The 19,679-nt window shown below is 43.0% G+C and overlaps 1 protein-coding gene across 11 annotated transcripts in view; it reads right to left on the bottom strand.

Annotated features, from left to right (window-relative positions):
- caskin1 (CASK interacting protein 1) overlaps nt 1-13,648 on the bottom strand; it is a 98,927-nt gene extending 85,279 nt beyond the window's left edge. For 6 of the 11 annotated variants that reach the window (XM_044099258.1, XM_044099257.1, XM_044099261.1 and 3 more), the window contains exon 1: nt 12,719-13,647. In XM_044099258.1, the coding sequence (XP_043955193.1) occupies nt 12,719-12,812 (94 nt within the window). In that variant the 5' untranslated portion in view covers nt 12,813-13,647. Of the gene's footprint in view, nt 1-12,718 lie in introns of all 11 variants that reach the window. The other 5 variants (XM_044099262.1, XM_044099266.1, XM_044099254.1 and 2 more) reach the window with 4 other exon arrangements.
- Between the last annotated feature and the right edge of the window lie 6,031 nt (nt 13,649-19,679).

Below are 19,679 nucleotides of genomic sequence, written 5' to 3'. Positions count from 1 at the left end.
CTTACCCTTGTAATAATATTTATTATAACTAATCATTACTATTATAATTGTACTGTTAGACTCTTTTAGACATTTTAAATTCATTCATAAAGTAGAAAAGAAGGTATTGTGAGATATCTGAAGCACATAAAACCAGATTGACAGTTCTTCAAAAAACTTGGCAATCCCAAGCACTCTGCGATGTTTTCGGGAATAGCTTCCTGTTAGCGCTTCCACTAACTCGGCTTATGTATCTTATTAACATGTTACCGAGCAGTCTATGATTGATAAACTGGAGTTCATCCGACTTTTAGTTTTGCCGTTCTGTTTAGTCTGGTTTAGTTTGTACGCGGATATTTTCAGACGTATCGGGGCCCTGAGGGTGTGCCGGCGTCACGTCAGGCCTGTTTTTAGCGGCCGCTCGCCTAGCAGCAGCAGAACCCCCGCATTCATTCGGAGAGAGTCCCACAGCGATGCTAAATGCATTCACTGTGGGGCTGGGTGGAACATTTCAGCCCGACTCTTGTGTGGAGCACAGTACAACCTTGTCTGCCCCATGCTGGTGTGAGTTTAGAAGTTGAGCCTCAGAAAAAAAAAAAGAAAAAAAGCATAATTTCCTGCTTTTACAAGCTACTCAGACATTCATATGCAGCAGTAAGAACACGCTGTGTGTTATGAAAGCAGGGTGTGAGTGGAAATACTCTGCCGGAGGATGTTAGAGGGACGCGATGACGATGACACACCCTCACATACTGAACACACTTTATTACGAATAAAATGGCTTTTACAAAAACAAAAACAAAAAAACTATTCCCTGACGTCTTTGAGTATCAATGCGTGTTTTAGTGTCAGCATGCGTGGCTCCTAGGCTTCGCCTGTACCTCTGCGTACCAGTCGCATGGCGGTAGGGAAGCTCTGTGTCTTTGTGTGCGGATCAGAGCCGTAGGGGGTTAATGCCACTTTTCTACTCGATGCCGATTGAAGGAAGGAGCTCCCACCTCGTTTTGCGGGTGGTCTTTATATCAGGACTGAGCCACTCGGCCCCTTTTCATCCCACTGCAGCTAATTGCCTCCCCCCGTCCCCCCACACTCCATATATCCACCCTACAGCTACAGTAGAGCTGGATGAAAGAGAACAGGCTTGAGCTGTCACGGTGTCACAATGTACATGATCTGACATGCTGCAATGATTAACAGCAGACTTTCTGGTGATCTTCTTCCCTCTTAGTTATCACCTTCTACGGTAATTAACACGGCTCATGCTTTTCTTTTTTCTACTTTTTTTTGCCTTTTGCTAACAGTTTCATTTAAAGAGGCAGTATTATGTGTTTTCGAGTCTCATAGTACCATTTTATAGCTCAATCAAGAAATTACATTACCGTCAGTTGTTATAAAAATTCTGTATATATCAAATGTAACGCAAAAAAAATTTTACTTCCTAATTTAACGTCTTGAAATTGGGCTTCTGTCTCTTTAAGAAACTCCTTTCCCTTCTGAAACTCCGCCGTCAGGAAGTCATTGCAACATGGCCCCTCTATTAGCCCTTAAACAATGTTTTACCAGCCTTACACTGAGAAGTAGCTCGTATACTATCATGTGTTTGCTAATTGCTGCTGGCTAGTCTGAAGGAGCTGAGTGGGGGAGGGCGGCTCTGTGAGGCGGAAGCTCAGAAAGTAGGAAGCTGCAGCTCAGAGGATGAGCTTTGCCCCTTACAGGCGGTGCTAGGTCCACTGAGGTGTTTTGCACAGCTGACTGGTTGCCATGGAGATTAAATGATTTCTCAAACAAGCATGAATCCAGGTGGGTTTCTGATGACGGAATAACTTCATAACATGATGAAAACCGCATGGATTTTACCTAATACTGCCCCTTTAAAAGATTTGCTAACTACTTCTTAATTGCAGCTAGCTGCAAAATTTATTTCACTATCTGATAATAAGTTACAATTCCAGACACGAGCTATAACGCATTCATCTGAAACTGATTTAAAATTCTGTCTCTGACCGTAAATCATTTATTACTTCAGCAGCTCTGGTCCTAAATATTATATTTTTAATCAAATAAATTAGATCCATATAAATACAAACGACATGACAGTGTAAGACCGAAGTGTTTGTGCTTAAGCTTATCCCACTGTCAGATCTGTACCGACTCAGTCCCACTTCCCATCCAGTTCCACCCTTTTCCTCCCCCCTTCCGCTCCTTCACCTTCTCCCAGATGCCCCCGCTGACCAGATAAACCATGAGCATGTTACTTTCAGTCAAATCAGCCATGCAGATAAATCCGTCCAGGCGGTGTATGTAAAGCAGCGTGCAATCGGAATAGAAGTGTGAGCAAAAGACAGTGTTTTAACATCTCTGTTTTGTCACCTCGTTCTCCGTTTTATCATTCAGTGTTTCATCACCCACCCCTCCATCCTGGCTCATCCACATTTTACCCCCTGTCCTCTCACGTTTAGGATGTCCCGCTCTTCCCTCCCCCTCCTCTTCTGTAACTACTTTTCTGTTTTCCCCAAAGCAAAAATATCCATCCAGCTCCCTCTAAGACTGCGTCTATCTCTCTCTCCCCATCTGTGCTGTAATTTAATCACGAAGGCAGCAGCAGCAGAAGTGAGTGATGATGTTTTGGAGCCACGGCAAACCAATCCAGTCCTCTGACTTGTAGATATTATCCTTTATAATGTAGCGAGGCTCAATCTTTCAGAATAAATCTCAGGTTCGGTAACAATCCTTCGAGCGGTTGCTTCTCGGCTAAGACTGCTAATAGATATTGATGGGATGATATTTTTAAGCAAAACATTTACAGAAAATAACAGAACATGACCAGGTCTGCTTGTGTCATGCCACTTTCACAGTTGTTTTATATATATATGTATTGTATTTAGTTAGCACCTTAAGTAATTCTGCTGGTGGTAACCCAAGACTTAGCATAGCTAAGCCATTCCAGCCCAAATGGGATCAGAACCAAATCTCTGGAAAATAATATAAAACTAAATCTAATTATTCTCGAAAATGTTTTCATGACTCTTTTTTGCCATAATTCACAAAAACACATAACTACAAAGAAAGGTGAACACATTTCTTTTAAAAAGGTCTGTTCCCCGACAGGAAACTGAACTGGAACAAAGTGTGCGCTAAAACGACAAGGTGTCCAAATTCAAAGTGAAGGAAGGCTTTAATAGACGTTGACATTTTAATCAACTGTTCCTGTTGGTTTGAAACTTAACCAAGAGCACTTAAGATATAACAGGTGAATGTTAACAACTATTTAAAGATTCCATTTGTCAGAAAAACAGGGTCCAAGTTGGATAAAGTAAACTAAATAATGAGATGCAGAGTGACTCGTAGCATCACAGGTCTACAAGTCACCTGTGATGGCATTACAACATCTAATTGTTAATGTTTTCTTAGTGTTTAAATGCATAAAGTGCAGGGAAATTGTTTGCTTTCGGCATTTGTTGCTGATAGCAGTTAGCAGGTTTAAAACCAGAACAATTAGCATAAGCCACTGATGTTCCAACGTTTAGCTGGAGGTGAGCTGGGTGAGATCTAAGCTCAATCTTTTGAGGTTAACAAAACCTCACAGAAGCTAATGCTAATAACTATTATTAAACTAGCCTTGCTCGTTGCCTGTTTTAGTGCGCTACTTGTCTCTAACTCTATTGACGCCGTTTTTAACATCACTGAGCGTCACAAAAATATCTGATATCTGTTTTTACAACAGTAAAAATGTTGGCTGACTGTGTTTGTTCATGCACTGATAGTTTGGGTAGCCATCTATCCCCTTATGAGTGTGAAAACAATCTACTTCACAGAAACACACACAAAGAAACACACACAAAATTGGTGGCCAGGCTTCTGCTATGGAGTGCTTTTCCACCAATCCCAAAGCCGGTACAGTCTGTCCATGTGAAGTCTTGATAGAGGAATGTGTGCTAGATTTGTACCATAAAAAGCTCAGAGAGAAACACAATGCCAAATTTAGAAGGCACCATGTAAGTGCAGGTCATTTATCATCATCACTCTGATGCAGTCTGAATTACGAGTCTTACTGCAGTTGATTGTCTTGCTATGAAACCGAAGCATCTGGTAAACATCTACTTAGCATTATTTTTCACAGATAAGGAGCGAGTTTCTGAGCTTATGCGTTTCCATCTGTTGTTCCAAATGTAGTGGCATGTCAGTGGCAATAATGTTGACGTGTGCCATAAAGTAACTCCGGCAAGATCCATCCGTCCCCTATCTCTGAGTGAGGAACCTTTGCATTTTGGATCACCCATAAAACTGCAAACACCAGCGATGGATGACAAAGCCACTTCTTTCACCCCCTGGGGGTTAATTATTGTTTCAATAAACTTTCTGATGGGACGCTGGAAAAACCTATTGTTGGGTACAAGTTATGCTAAAAGGTGTTGTCCTATCAGCGAAGCTATTCAAGTCTAAAATCGCATCGCGATGCTAAACTGTTTTCAGCAGCGCAAATGTTGCCAACACTAATGTCAGCGCAAGCACTTGGCTATCAATTCTTCCTCTGCTACCAGTTGCTGAAATCAAGCAGATTTTACCTGCAGCTCCATCTACTGTTTTAAAAAAAGAACTGCAGGGAATGCTATGTCCCTCAAGCAACTGTCTAAAGGCTATAAGGATGTATTAGAGACCGATGGTACACAAAGGCCTTTCAACAGTGACTTTCTTCTGGTCAACCTTTCATACAGGTCATATTTGTGATGTACATGATCCAGTTGTCTTATTCTCTGTTGTATAAACTCTTTCGGTTTTCAGGTGATGTGTTATACAGAAGCGGAGAGTGGAGGGTTTCCTTATACTATTTCCCAATGGTTTCCTCAAGATAAGACGTTAACTTAATGGAAAAGTAGTTAATTTCCTGATGGTTAACAAGTTAACCTCTAGAAAACAAACTTGCATACCTTTGCAGCCTGCATTTGAAACATGCAATCAAGTTAACACACACCAATCATCTTGCGATCTAGAGAAAACAAAGTTTGTTTTCTTGTTATCTCGGGAAAACCACTGGGAAAACGTACATGCGGAGAACGTCCGCTCTCTCGGCTTCCATAGGATTGAACAGTGTTCTGTGAGGTTGTTTTAGAACATAACTCTGCTTTTAACCAATTCACGCCTTCCTTCCAGAGCTTGTGGCGTGTTCATCGGACGTCATGGTGCTGTTTGTCCGCCAACAGGTGTACTTTTAGCTGCCCTTATTCAACTCTTTGAAAACAAAACATCTGCGTTCTAAATTTGCTGTAATATGAATAAGTATGTGAGCCAATACAAGCAGAATCCAAAACAATATGAACCCAGAAGGACTTCGGAATAGCACCGCAGAACACAAAGTGTCAATCATCCCAAGCTTCTTCACACAGCGAACAAATACGAAGTCTGGGGCTGACAACATGTTAAACGTCGTCCCTGCCTGCTCCTTTGTAAATGTGCGCTGGTGTGGATGGAATGACCTGCTCTGGTCCCGCAAATAATCTTAGAAAAGATGGGAGAAAAGAGAAAGGGGAGGGAGGTGATTCCAAGGGAGAAAGCAGCAACTTGGTCAGCTACGAAGATGGAAAATTCAGGAGGCAGATGAGCTGTAAACTACTATTTTATTTTATTTTTTTAAGAAGTGGAGAAGTTAAATCTTACAGCTCTACACAAACGGCTTTTTTTTTAAAACAATACAGCAAATAAACCGTCAACATGAGTTAGACCAGATGTCCTATCGCTCACACACCGACGCTGCCACTGACAAACAGACACGAGGTCACGCTCGCGCGGTTACGACGACCTCGTCCTCGGCCGTGCACGCAAGCCGAGCGGCAGCAAACTGACGCCACCTCTCCAGATGGGGCCAGATGTGCGCGTGCGTGTGACGCAGGTGAACGCGTGTGTCTGAGAAGGAAAGGAGTAAATGAGTTGCAGCAGGGTCGAGTCCCTGCCAGACTCACACACACAGCAACCTTACCTTCTCCTTCACACACACTCAGCTGTCCTGCAAGCTTTGTGTTTAATGGATGACAAACAGGTCCGTGTTACCATCAGCCCCGTGTTAGGCTCTCCTGCTGTTTTATGATTTTCTCAAAGTTTTTCTCAAAAGTGTGACCCAGCATCAGTTATTTGACGAAACAGTAAGAACCCATTTTTGCAGAACATGTTTTTTTGATTTTTGTTTTTTTATTGTATAGCATGTCCATAAATGAAGTTTCACTGCACAATTTCAAAGTAGTGATGGGACTCGATTCAAATTTTGAATCGAGTTAATTGCAGGGTTTGTAATTGATTTATCGCAATTAACCAGATATCACATATCTGTTATGCTAACACTGATATATTAACCAGATATCACATATCTGGTTAATTGCGGTTAATACGCGACATTTTCAATTCAAAAACACGTTTGGCTGCAAAATTATTGAATAAATAGACATATGAGCTCATCAACAAAAATGTTTATTGTTCTTATTTTGTTTTTCAAGTTACTCAATCACCATATTAGTGCAAACAATAACAAATTTAGCTGGATGATAAATTGATCCAGAAGTTATCACGATAAACGATAATATTGTTATTGTAACTAATGTAATACAATGATAACAACATCACAAAGCAAGAACATCCTATCAATGATCTATAAGCTTTAACTTCTAACCATTGGTTAGATGAGAAGCACGCGGAGTTGCTGGAGTGGCTACGATCAGTAGACCTCAAAGTTAAGCATAAACCTTTTCCTGGTTTATAATATAAAATAAGAAATGTCTGAAATGTGACAAAATAAGATATTAAAAATCCAGCCAAGGAAAACGCTGTAATAAGGGCCACTGCTCCTGAGTCCCGAGTCCCCTGTCAACACTGTAAACCTCAGTGTTAAAGCCAGGGGATCATTTTAAAAAGCTGTTTGTAATTAAGACTTGAATAATTAGGGACAGCATGGGGAAAGCATGAGTCTTGCAGACATACAGTACACACCACCGACAAGCAGCTTTTATCTGTGTCGCTTTCTGAGTGCTCCGCAATCCACTGAGATTTTCCTTTAACAAACAACTCTGCGTCATATGTAGAAAAACTCTGCACTAAGCAGCAATCTGAGACGGGCTTAAAGCCGAAGTGCACTTATATTTTGCCCAATGGTTATTTTGTAATGTGCTCTTATACAAGCTCTGAAAGACATTTGGGTTTTATCTGTGACTCTCGACCCTACCAACTCTTTCGGGGAACAGAAGGGTCAACAAGCTACAATGCAACAGAAGTTATGCTAACACTTAAGTAATGGCAGAATGAATGTTTAGCTCAAACAGAAGTTATGCTAATACAGAATTTATGCTGAAGTAGAAGCTATATTCTAAAACTGAATTAATGCAAAGCTAGATTTTGTAATAAATCTGAATTTATGTGAAATGGAATTTCTTCTAAAACGTAAGTTATACTAAAACATACTTTTTGCCAAGATGTAATTAATGCTGAAGCTAAATATGCTAAAAAATGTAAGCTACACTACAATTTAAGCTATACTGAGACTGAATTTATGCCACATTTAAGGTTAAAACTGAATTTGTACTAAGATTGAAACCATGCAAAAATGAACTTCATGCTATGACAAATTTTATGCTAAAGCTGAAATAATACAAAAATTTTATTTTTGCTAATACAGAATTTATGCTAAAATGGATTTCGCCTAGAGCTGAATTCATGCTAAAATGGAAGCAACATGCTAAAACTGAATTCATTCTAAGGTAGAATTTATAGCAATGCTGAATGGGTGCTAAAATTGAAGTTATATTAAAATGGAATGTATACTAAAATGAATTTTATGCTGAAGGTTTTTTACTAAGTTGGAATTAATGTTAAAAGTAAATATAGTCCAAAATGGAAGTTATGCTAAGACTGAATTTATGCTAATTTTATACTAAAGAGGACGTTATGTTAAAATTAAAACGCTAAAGTGGAACAGGAATTAGTGTAACTTCCATTGTGGCTGCTGTTGTTGCATTGTGGCTTTTGCATTGTCTTGACCCAAGTGGGCCACCACACTTTAACTTACTTTGCGAATCAAAATTTATATATGTTACTCTAACATTTCCTTCCTTGCATTTAAATAAGCGAAGTGATGAGTGATGAGAAAGCGATGAATTTCTACAGCCCTTCCACACAACGCTGCCACATTTTCGCCCTGTTATTAGCAATCAGCAACAAGCAGCTCTTCTTATTCAAATGAGGCCCACCTGCTGTTGGACACTTTCCAGAGTGAGTGCAGTTTCAGATGCAGCTGGGAAAGTGCCAACCTGCCAAACTGGAACAATTCACTCAAGTGGATGGAAGGGTCAGGCCCTCTGCGCCAGCAGTGGTTTCCGTAACTATTCATAGCACATTAATTTATTTCCCGTTTTGTCATGGTGCAACCACAAACCTCAGTTTATGTTATTGGGGTTTTTTGTGATAGGCCAACATAAAGTAGTTCATATTGTGTAGTGGGGAAAAAACTGATAGGTTGTTTCCAAATGTTTTGCCCATAAAAATCTAAAACTTGTTTCATGCGTTTGTGTTTAAACCCCCCCAGAGCCGATACTTTATTTTGGGGTTTCTCCTCACCGGCTTTTCACATCGAGAGACTAAAATGGTTCCCGTTCTTCCTTGCAAATGAGCTCAAGGTGAGTCAGATTTAACTGAGTAACTGGGAACATCTATTTTCAAGCTTTGCCTTAGTCTCTCAATTGGATTTAGGTCTGGACTATGACTGAGCCTTTCCAAAAAGTAAATAATCTTTAAGCCATTCTGCTGTAGCTCTGGTTATGGTCTTTCCACCTTCAACCAGGTCTTCTTCCAGGATTTCCTCATTTCTGTTCACGTCTGACCAGAGAATGATTGTTGTGTCCCTCACATGGCTAGTGGCGAACTTTAAACTCGACTTCTCATGCCTTTTGAAAACTCCTCCATACGTACCATCACTGTAACTTCTCTGATAAAGGCTCTCCTTCACTCGTCTATCAGTTTAAATGGGCGGCCATGTCTTATTAGGTCTGGAGTTGCATCATGCTCTGTTTCCAAAAAAGCAGAACTGCTGGTCCTCCATAAGATGTTCTTAGTAGTGTCAGGTTCTGTGTTTTCCTGTGTTTATTTTGAAGTTTCCTGTGTGTCTGAGTCTCCGTGTTGTCCTGTCTTCCCTTGATTAGTTCCCAGGTGTGTCTCGTTCCCTGATTACCCTCTTGTGTATTTAGTGTCACCTGTGTGTGTCTGTCGTCGTCGGGTCCTACGTCTTCTACAGTCTGTGTACGTCTACCTACGTCTTGCTACGTCTGCTAAAGTCTGAGTTACGTCTGTGTTCGTCCGTCATCGCCTGTTGCTACCTGTTATGAGCATTAGCCTTCCGCTCAGCAGTGCTGCCAGGTCTGTGGACTGTTACTGTTTATTTCTCTCCATTAAAACTCCTGCATCTACACCACATCTGGGTCTGCTGCGTTTTGCCTCACCACCACCAACCCCACCTCATGACAGAAGGACCCGACCAAACTGAACGGTGAGGCACGCATGTACACCATGGACCCAGATGAGACGCAGGAACTGCTGGAAACCATACGCGAGTATGAGGAGGCCATGGCCAAGCCCTACATGGCCTGGCGACGGCTCGGATTCGCCATCCGGTTGGGTCTGCTGCTGGACTACTGGATTCCACGCTTTCCGCACCCGCAGCTGGTGGAACTGCAAAGGGAGGTAGAGTGGGAGCGTGAGGCAGCTCTGGCCGTCATGGCCGGCGAACCTCTGCCTCCCAAGCCGGACAATCTTTCCACCAGCCCAGCCTCAGCTCCTGTGCCTCCTGATCCAGCAGCAGCCCTTCCGCGGCCGGAGCCGGAGCCGCCAGCACCGCTTCCGCGGCCGGAGCCGGAGCCGCCAGCACCGCTTCCGCGGCCGGAGCCGGAGCCGCCAGCACCGCATCCGCGGCCGGAGCCGGAGCCGCCAGCACCGCATCCGCGGCCGGAGCCGGAGCCGCCAGCACCGCATCCGCGGCCGGAGCCGGAGCCGCCAGCACCGCATCCGCGGCCGGAGCCGGAGCCGCCAGCACCGCATCCGCGGCCGGAGCCGGAGCCGCCAGCACCGCTTCCGCGGCCGGAGCCGCCCAGTGATTTCCCCGAGCCCCCTAGTGTCAGTCCAGAGCCCCCTAGTGTCAGTCCAGAGCCCCCTAGTGATCCTCCCGAGACCCCCGAGACTCCTAGTGCTCCCCCCGAGACTCCTAGTGCTCCCCCCGAGACTCCTAGTGCTCCCCCCGAGACTCCTAGTGCTCCCCCCGAGACTCCTTGTGCTCCCCCCGAGACTCCTTGTGCTCCTCGTCGCCGCCCCCGTGCTCCCCCCGAGACTCCTTGTGCTCCTCGTCGCCGCCCCCGTGCGGCCCCAGAGACTCCTTGTGCTCCTCGTCGCCGCCCCCGTGCGGCCCCAGAGACTCCTTGTGCTCCTCGTCGCCGCCCCCGTGCGACCCCAGAGACTCCTTGTGCTCCTCGTCGCCGCCCCCGTGCGGCCCCAGAGACTCCTTGTGCTCCTCGTCGCCGCGGACGGCCACCGGACAGCCTCCGTGGTTCCCGCCTCCTGCGAGCAGCCGCCGGACAGCCTCCGTGGTTCCCGCCTCCTGCGCCGCGGACGGCCGCCGGACCGCCTCCGTGGTTCCCGCCTCCTGCGCCGCGGACGGCCGCCGGACCGCCTCCGTGGTTCCCGCCTCCGGCGCCGCGGACGGCCGCCGGACCGCCTCCGTGGCTCCCGCCTCCGTGGCTCCCGCCTCCTGCGCCGAGGTCGGCCCCCTGACCTCCACCATGGCTCCCGCTTCCTGCGCCGAGGTCGGCCCCCTGACCTCCTCCGTGGTTCCCGCCTCCCTGTGCCTCCGCCCACTCCGTTGGGTTAGTTTCTTTTGTTTTGGACTCTTGGCCTTCCTGTGCCTCCGCCCACCCCTTTGGGTTTGTTTTTCGTTGTTTATGGACTCTGGACCCCCCATCCAGCTCCCCTCCGCCCACCCTCGTTGGGGTTCCCGTTTTTGGGCGTCTGGGAGCCGCCCGTTAAGGGGGGGGTACTGTCAGGTTCTGTGTTTTCCTGTGTTTATTTTGAAGTTTCCTGTGTGTCTGAGTCTCCGTGTTGTCCTGTCTTCCCTTGATTAGTTCCCAGGTGTGTCTCGTTCCCTGATTACCCTCTTGTGTATTTAGTGTCACCTGTGTGTGTCTGTCGTCGTCGGGTCCTACGTCTTCTACAGTCTGTGTACGTCTACCTACGTCTTGCTACGTCTGCTAAAGTCTGAGTTACGTCTGTGTTCGTCCGTCATCGCCTGTTGCTACCTGTTATGAGCATTAGCCTTCCGCTCAGCAGTGCTGCCAGGTCTGTGGACTGTTACTGTTTATTTCTCTCCATTAAAACTCCTGCATCTACACCACATCTGGGTCTGCTGCGTTTTGCCTCACCACCACCAACCCCACCTCATGACAAGTAGGTTTTAGGTCGTTAAATGTGTAAATTTCCACAAGTCTTTGTTCCATCACATAAATATTCGGGATGCACCGATCCATCATCTGTATCAGTAGTAACATTGAAAAGAAATCCTAGACTGGTCCATAAGATCTATTCATTCTAATTCTATGCTTTGTGCTCTGATATGTCATGCTTTCTTCTTTCTTTTATTATATTTAGAATTCCTAATTGCACTTTGTGAACCATTTGAAAGGTTTGCTTTTGTTTGTCAGATTCTTTATCGTTTATTTCACACAGGCTCTTCTACTCCTAATTGCACCAGCAGAACAAATTAAAGTTGTTTTTCCATGTTTGACCAGGCTTGAGGAGCTATTGGTGTTTTTAAAGTGAGCTGTACAGGTGCAGAATTATCAAATAAACTTGTGAATTCAGTACATTTGTGTCTGGGTTTTTAAGCGTTTTAAGTCAATTCAACACTGTTTTTCTGTATTTGTATCAGATATCGGTATCAAAAGTGCATCCTCAGTAAAAATCCCAATAAAGTCAATAGATGTTTGTGATCATAGAATAATAATGCATCTGGAAAAGTTCCAAAAGGAACTTACAGCGCCTAGGCAAGGCACTGTAGTTTTATGTTGAATTAGGCCACTTGTTGCATGAGTACTTAAGTATTCGGAGCCATAACTGCAGCCCTCTATAGTATCCCTGAGCTGGTAGTGATGCAGTATATCAGTGGAGGGAATCAGCAGCTATAGTCGCCTTGACAGGATGATCTAGCTGCAGCTCTGCCTGGCCTCTTCTCGGTGGTTGCCCACACATTGGAGTGGGCCGTGCCAGAGAATGTTGCAGAAAACGGAGCAACGTTGCACCACAGACTATAACAGGAGATTTTTTTTGGTTGTTGTTTTTTTTTTTTTCTATGATTCTTCCTGTTTCAAACCCTCACGAGGGTTACCAGTTATCTCTGCTGAGAGGCATGGTCGGTACCTCCCTCTTTTTTCCTCTGCTGCAGTGCACTTACTTGCACGGGGGTCTCGCTCAGGACGAGCTATCAGTCTCCAATCACTACGATCATCTCTTGTGATACACTATGAACACCCTCCGCCCCCTCCCGTCACACTCCCTCCATCATCCTCAACACTCCGGCCTTGCAGCGGCAAACAGCCGGTGACTAAAACCACAGGGATGTCGTTGCAAAAGCTCCAACTCAGCAATCAAAAAGGGAGAAGCTACTGTCAGCCCTGAGAAAAGCAAAAAACTAAACTAAATGCACCGGAGCAGCAGAGTGTCTTACTTGCTTTCCCCGGTCGAGGCCTCTGTAGCAGCTTCTGCACGGTGAGAAGGTCCTCGGTCTTCACCGCCTGCAGCAGTTCCTGGTCCTTCCCCATCTTCCGCTCGGAGCCGCTCTACTCCCGCAGCATCCTTCAAGCACAGCGGCGCTTCAGCCTCAGCCTCGGCAGGCGGAGGGTGCGTGTTCCCGCGGCCACGGACAACGCTCCCTCCACCCCCCAACCCCTCACACACACACACAAAAACGCACTTAGATCTCTAGCATATGATGGGGCGAAAATGGGCCGGAAACGAGAGGAAGAGAGGGAGGGATAGACTCCGCGGGATGGAGGGATGCTCTCGGATTCCCCTCCCCACCTCCAGCGCCTCCACGACAGCACCACCCCCGCCTCTAGGTGCAGCGCTGCTGGATGGAGGCTGGACCTGACGCCGCCGGGCCGTTCAAGGTTCCAGCGTGATATTTCGCCGATTTCGAAAAATAAGGCTCGTTATCCTGGAGTCTGGTAATTGCTCTCACCCTCCTGCCCCCCAAAAAACGCCCCCTTCACCAACCGAGCGGCCGGGAGGAGACGTGAGATGTGGCGAGAAGCCTCACGGGCTCCGAGTCGCCGCGCATGAAGAAAGACCGTGCGTTCCAAAGGCGGGCGCGCGCGGAGTTCTTCCCTCTGGAGGCTGTGACAATCTCGTGCTCCAGGTCGTAAACACAATCCAGCGGTGCCGCAGCCGCCGCAGCAGCAGCAGCCATCGCGTCTCCGAGTGAGCTCAAAGTCTCTGTGTTTTTCGCTCCTATTTTTTTTTTTTTTTTTTTTTGCGCGAGGGGAGCCAGGGATGGCGGGGCAGGAATAGTGAAAGGGCCACGTTCACGCGCTCGCGTGCTCTACAGTTGGCTCGGCTCGTACCGTTAAATGGCTCGTGTGCCGCAACTCGGGGGCGGACCAGAAGCGTGGTGCTCCCTCTCCCGCCTCTCCTTTCATCTCGCTCGCTCGCTCGCGCGCTCTCTCTCTCTCTGGATGTTTCTGTGGCTCTTTGTGGCTCTTCCTCTACAGAAGAGCCGCTCAGATGTTCTAGAAAAACAAACTTGTTTATTACCTGAGGTTAGCTTGCCTTTAAGCTAACTTGTATAATTGAATTTCCTAAAAAAAAAAAATAATAATAATAATAATAATAATAATAATAATAATAATAATAATAATAAGAAGAAGAAGAAGAAGAAGAAGAAGAATGAAATTTGCATTCCCATTTTTCTGCTACTGCAAAGGGATTATCCACTACGTATAGGGATGGTGGACTACATTTGTTCAGGTCTTTTTTATTCTTTTATGAAAGAAATTATAGATACTTAAGTTAGCAGTTAGCAAGTTAGCATGCACAACACAAGGCAAAAATCTTATTTTTGGTAAATAATTAGCTATTAAAATAAAATTGCTGAGAATTTAGTTAGGAAGACCAAAATTGTATTAAATCAATTCTACATTGTAAGTTCAGTTGCAGTTATAAACACTTTATTCATGTTCACAAATGATGTTTTAAGTTATCTCTGTTCTGTGTATGGAACAATAGTTCAGGTTTGATTGGTCTAAAAATTAAAAAATAAAATAATAATAATGTAAAAAGAGATTTTGTTTGTTTGTTTGTTTGTTTTTTTTGTTGTTTTTTTTTGTTTTTTTTGAGTCTCCATATTGTATCCTCCCCACAACAGATGGTCATCCTGGGTGGAGAACCATGCCACCTATACTGAAAAAAATTTCACTGGTTAAAAACGCAACACTTGTCAGACTTGTCAAACAAGCAAAAATAACTCTGCGTCCAATAAATATTTTAAAACCTATTTTATTATTGAAAAACTTCACTCTAATGTAAAAAGCACAAAAAAGGGCAATTACAACATTATTCTCTCTGGATTACCCTAACTACATTATGTTGTTTTTAAAAGGAAAGGTTTGGAGCTGTCTCACCTAAAACACATGGCAGCTTTATGAGGTTTTCTTGAGCGATCCCTCATTTATTAATATTTTCCTCGTCTGTGCAATGGTCAATGTTTTTTTAATAGCATCTGAAAGTCTCTGGATATTCTCATTTTTTTCATTCTGGTTCTGAAATACCACCATTTTCACTTTTAACTTGTGACCAAAATATGTCTCATTGTTATTCTTCACAGTTTTTTTGCACCTCTAGTAACAAAAATATGTACAAAAGTCTTAAAGTAAATAGTTCTTCAATCTAAATACACTTGAAATTCAACTTTGAAATGTTGCTGTTGCTGTATCCAAGGTTCTCCCAAAGGATTGTTACATAGTCATTACAATGTAATGATATTATGTCATTACATATGTATTAGACATGGATTATAGTGGCTCTGAAGAAGTCTCTGACTGGAGACACTCTATTGTTCTATGACAGTCTCATGCATTTAGCCTTTGTGACCACAGGATACCAGTTTTTTGTAACAGTGACTTTTATTTGTCCTTATTCTTTGCTTTCTTGTTGGGTAGCAAGAAAAATAACAAAAACATGGACCCTTGTCCATCTATGTTTCCTCAAACTGAAGCATGTCAAATTCTTCTCAATGGCACATCACTGTTGATGGATGAAAAATATGTCTGTCATGACTTGATTCCTCCAACATTTCCAGCAACCCTTCACCTTTAATCCTGAATGTCCATGTATGTTGTGCTTATAAAGCTAATCAGAGGGACAGGGGTATGTAATGTTCTCCGTTCAGTAAAACCTGTGTTTTCTCTCTGTCTCTCCTCCAGTTTTATAACTCCATTCTCCTCTTCATTGTGTGTGTGGGCAGTGTGCAGGGCTTGGATGCTGCTCCCTGCCTCCTCCGCATATCCACTGAGTTATGTAAGAACAGTGAAGAGTAGCCCATACTTTAGGAATATTTATAAATCGGTCTAATGAAAAAGGCGTTCTCTACCCTGAAGCTGTGTTAACAGTGCCTCGCTATTATTTTTTCCCAAGTTTGTTGCAGAATAACTGCAAAATTATTTTTTGTTTTGATTTGTGTGTGTGTGTGTGTGTGTGTGTGTGTGTGTGTTTGTTTTGATTTGTGTGTGTGTGTGTGTGTGTGTGTGTGTGTGTGTGGGCGTGTGTGTGTGTGTGGGTGTGTGTGTGTGTGTGTGTGTGTGTGTGTGTGTGTGCGTTGGTATATGTGATTTAGCAGGACATTTCGTCAGAATACACACCACACTAGAAGGACATTTTGAATTAGCAGGACAGGAGCGGTGTCCTGCTAAAACAGAGAAAAATCTAAAAACGTAGAAAGGTTTCTATTGGTCTATTAACCCCAAAATGCAAAAAACGAGATGTCCGCTTAATACACATAAACCTGATTTTGTGTATAATCTGTGTATCACCACAGTGCCCCCTATGGCAGGTTTGTGTAATAGCAGGACCTCATGAATATTCACACAAGGTCTTAATCTGATTGGTTGTTTACCGGAAGGTCCTGCTAATTATTACAGTGTCCTTCTAATTCACGTCTTGCAATTTACACTGGGGATGAGTTGGCAATATGTTTACTCTGTGCTATAAGATACAGAAATGAATATATATTTTGATCAAATATTGTTTATTTAAAATATTATGACTAATAAATGTGTGACATAAGTGCATGGATTAAAAGAAATATAAATAAGAGAGCCATTTTTTCACCAAACTATTTATACACTCCACTGCTAACATTTTGTTGATTCTGGCTTGCTCTGCATCCATAGAACCAGAACCAAGCATTTTGAAGCAGAATTTAGCTTCAATGCACCACAAATCTTGAATAAAGCTTGAAAACAGCTGAAACAATGAATTCCTTTAAATCAAGGCAAAAACACAACTATTTACAATTGTTTCTGAATCTTAATCAAAGGTACATGTATCATTATATTTGATGTATATGATTTTAATTTTGATTTTACTTTGAATTTAATTTCTTTGTTTTTCTTTCTTAAGGTGAATGCACACCATGTTCTAAATTATTATGCAAATTGGATTTAACTGTTATAAAGATTACATTTTTTGTTGTGCTATTAAATTTATAGATGGTATTGTGTGTCAGGGCTCTTTTAATCACTATAATTAATTTCGGATTAGTTTGTCTGGTGAGCTTAATTAAAGGAAATCTACTTAAGAAGGATGTTCCACATTATTAAGCAGGCCACAGCTTTCAAGCAATATGGGAAGAGAAAGGATCTCTTTGCTGACCAAAATCATCAGATAGTGTAGTGCTATATGACAAGATATGAAAACATCAAATATTTTAACTGAAACTGAAGCATTATTGTACTGTGAAGAGATTTGTGGCTGATTTAGAACAAAGATGGGTTTGTATAGATAAAGGCAGAATGAGGAAGGTTTCTATTAGACAAATTCATCAAATTAAGAGAGCAGCTGTTAAAATGCCCTTACATAGCAGCAAGCAGTTACTTGAAGCTGGAACCACAAGGTGAAGGGTCCTCCAGAGGCTTGCAGTGCATGAACCTACTATTTGGCAGCTCCTAACCAGAGCTCACAAGCAGAACTGGTCGCAGTGGGCCCAACTGTACATGAAGATTGATTTTCAAACAGATTAGTTCACTGATGACTGATGTGCAACCCTGGATAGTCCAGATGTTACGTAGTGGATTGATGATGGATGGCCACCAAATTCCAAAACAGCTGTGACATCAACAAGGAGGTAGTGGAGGCTGAAATCATGTGGAGAGAGCTGGTCAGCCCCTTCAGAGTCCCTGAAGGCTTGAAAATGACCTCAGCAAAGTATATGGACTTTCTGACTGATCACTTTCTTTCATGGTTCAGAAAGAAGAGCCATACCTTCCATACCAAAATCATCTCCATGCATGACAATGCATCATCTTATGCTGCAAGGCCACTGTGTATAGGCATGAAAGGGAAAAACTCATGGTGAGGTCACCATCCTCCTCTGATCTCTGACCTCAACCCTACTGAGAACCTTTGGAGTTTCCTCAAACAGAAGATCTAAGGGTGGGATGCAGTTGATATCAAAACAGCAACTCTGGGAAGGTATTCTGACATCCTGCAATGAAATTCAAGCAGAAACTATCCACAAGCTCACAAGTTCAATGAATGCAAGAATTGTGATGGTGATATCAAAGAAGGGGTCCTATGTGAACACGTAACTCAGTCTATTAAGAGGTTTTTGATTGAATTAGGTTTTGATTTTAGTACTTGTGATGCTGCACATTCAAATATTGATTAGTTCAGAGAACTGTTTGCAGTTCTTTATAATCCATAAAATGTTTAGAAAATCTGCTGTGCATATTAATTTGGAACAGTGCATTTTGAGTTTCTTTTTGAAAAATACTGTTCTCCTTGGGAGCTTTGTTCAGTAAAATTTTATTTATACTGTAGTAGTTCTTGACTTGACAATCATACTGACCATCATTTCCATTGACCATTTAATAAAATCTGAGAAGATATCAATTACATAATAATTTGGAACACAGTGTATGTTACTTGTATGACTTCTTAGTTCTGTGTTTCTTTGATGTAAAGCACTTTCAACTGCCTTCCAGCTGAAATGTGCTATACAAATAAACTTGACTTGACAGCAGTTTTCAGATCTTGCCAAAGATTCTCTGTTGAATTTATGTCTAGACTTTGACCTTGCCACTCTAACATGAATGTTTTTAAACCATTCCATTGTAGATCTGGCTTAATGTTGAGGGTCATTGTCTTGCTGGAAAGTGAACCTCCGCGGCAGCCTCAATTCGTGTGGTGACTCGGGCAGGTTTTCTTCAAAGATTGACTGTATTTGGCTCAATCCATCTTACAATCAAGAATGAAGAAAAGAAATGTTTGTCAGTGGGGAAGGTGTGTTCAGAGTGATGTGCAGTGTCCATTCTCCACCACAAGTAATGCTTTGCGTTTTTGCCAAAAAGTTCAATTTTGGTCTCGTCTTATTGTTTTTGCTGTATCCCAACATGGCTTCTGGCAAATTGCAAATGGGACTTTTTTATGTTTAGGTGGATGGCCTTGTCTTGGTAGGTTCACAGCTGTGCCATTCTCTTTCCATTTCCAGATGATTCGTGGAACCTGTTTATAACCTAAGCCTGCTTTAAGCTTCTCCACAACTTTGTCCCTGAGTTGTCTGGTGTGTCCCTTGGACTTTGTGATGCTGTTTGCTTCCCAATATTCTCTTAACTAACCTTTGAGGCAGTCTTAGAGGAGTTGAACTTATACTGAGATTAGATTACACACAGGTGGACTATTTAGTCATTAGCAGTCATCAGGCAACTTCTGAAGGCAATTGGTCGCACTTAGGGAAAGGAGGCTGAAGATTTTGTACACTGCACTTTTCAGCTTTTATTTGCAGAAAATGTTTTGAATCATGTATAGTTTTGTTTCTACTCCACAACTATATGCCACTTTGTGTTTGTCTTTCCCATAAAATTCTGTAAAAATATGTTTGCGGTTGTAATGTCAGAAAATATGGAAAAGTTCAAGGGCTATGGATACTTTTGCAAACTACTGTACCTACAATAAGTAAGGCAAGTCCAATGAGAGAAACAAGGTCCAGCAATCAACAGCTATGCATTGACAGTTATCAAATACCATGCTGGAATGATAAGATGGAAAAGGGAGGAAACTCAGTCCACTGATATAAGAATTCAAATGCTACTGATGATGAATGGAAAATTGTGCCTCTCAAGGTTGTAGCACATTGGAGTAGCCCTGTTCTTTCATTGAGAATTTAACTTTTAAACTTTCATTCCTGCCTTTCTGGGGAAATATAGCTTTTGTTTGGACAAAAGTTCCTTCTTGTTTTGATACTGTGTATTTGGACTGATTTTTGTAAATATTTTTTATACTTTGCTATTTTGTTATGATGCATAATCATAACAACAGGGTGTTTTACAATAGCGAGCAAACAATACTACCAATGGACAAAAAGGCTTAGACTGAAACACAGCACAGAGGTGGTATTTATGGTGGCACACAAGCAG

The sequence above is a fragment of the Gambusia affinis genome, linkage group LG19, assembly GCF_019740435.1.
Source record: "Gambusia affinis linkage group LG19, SWU_Gaff_1.0, whole genome shotgun sequence".
Classification (NCBI taxonomy): Eukaryota; Metazoa; Chordata; class Actinopteri; order Cyprinodontiformes; family Poeciliidae; genus Gambusia; species Gambusia affinis.
The sequence above is the reverse complement of the archived record's forward strand: the minus strand, read 5'-3'. Positions and strand labels throughout refer to the sequence as shown.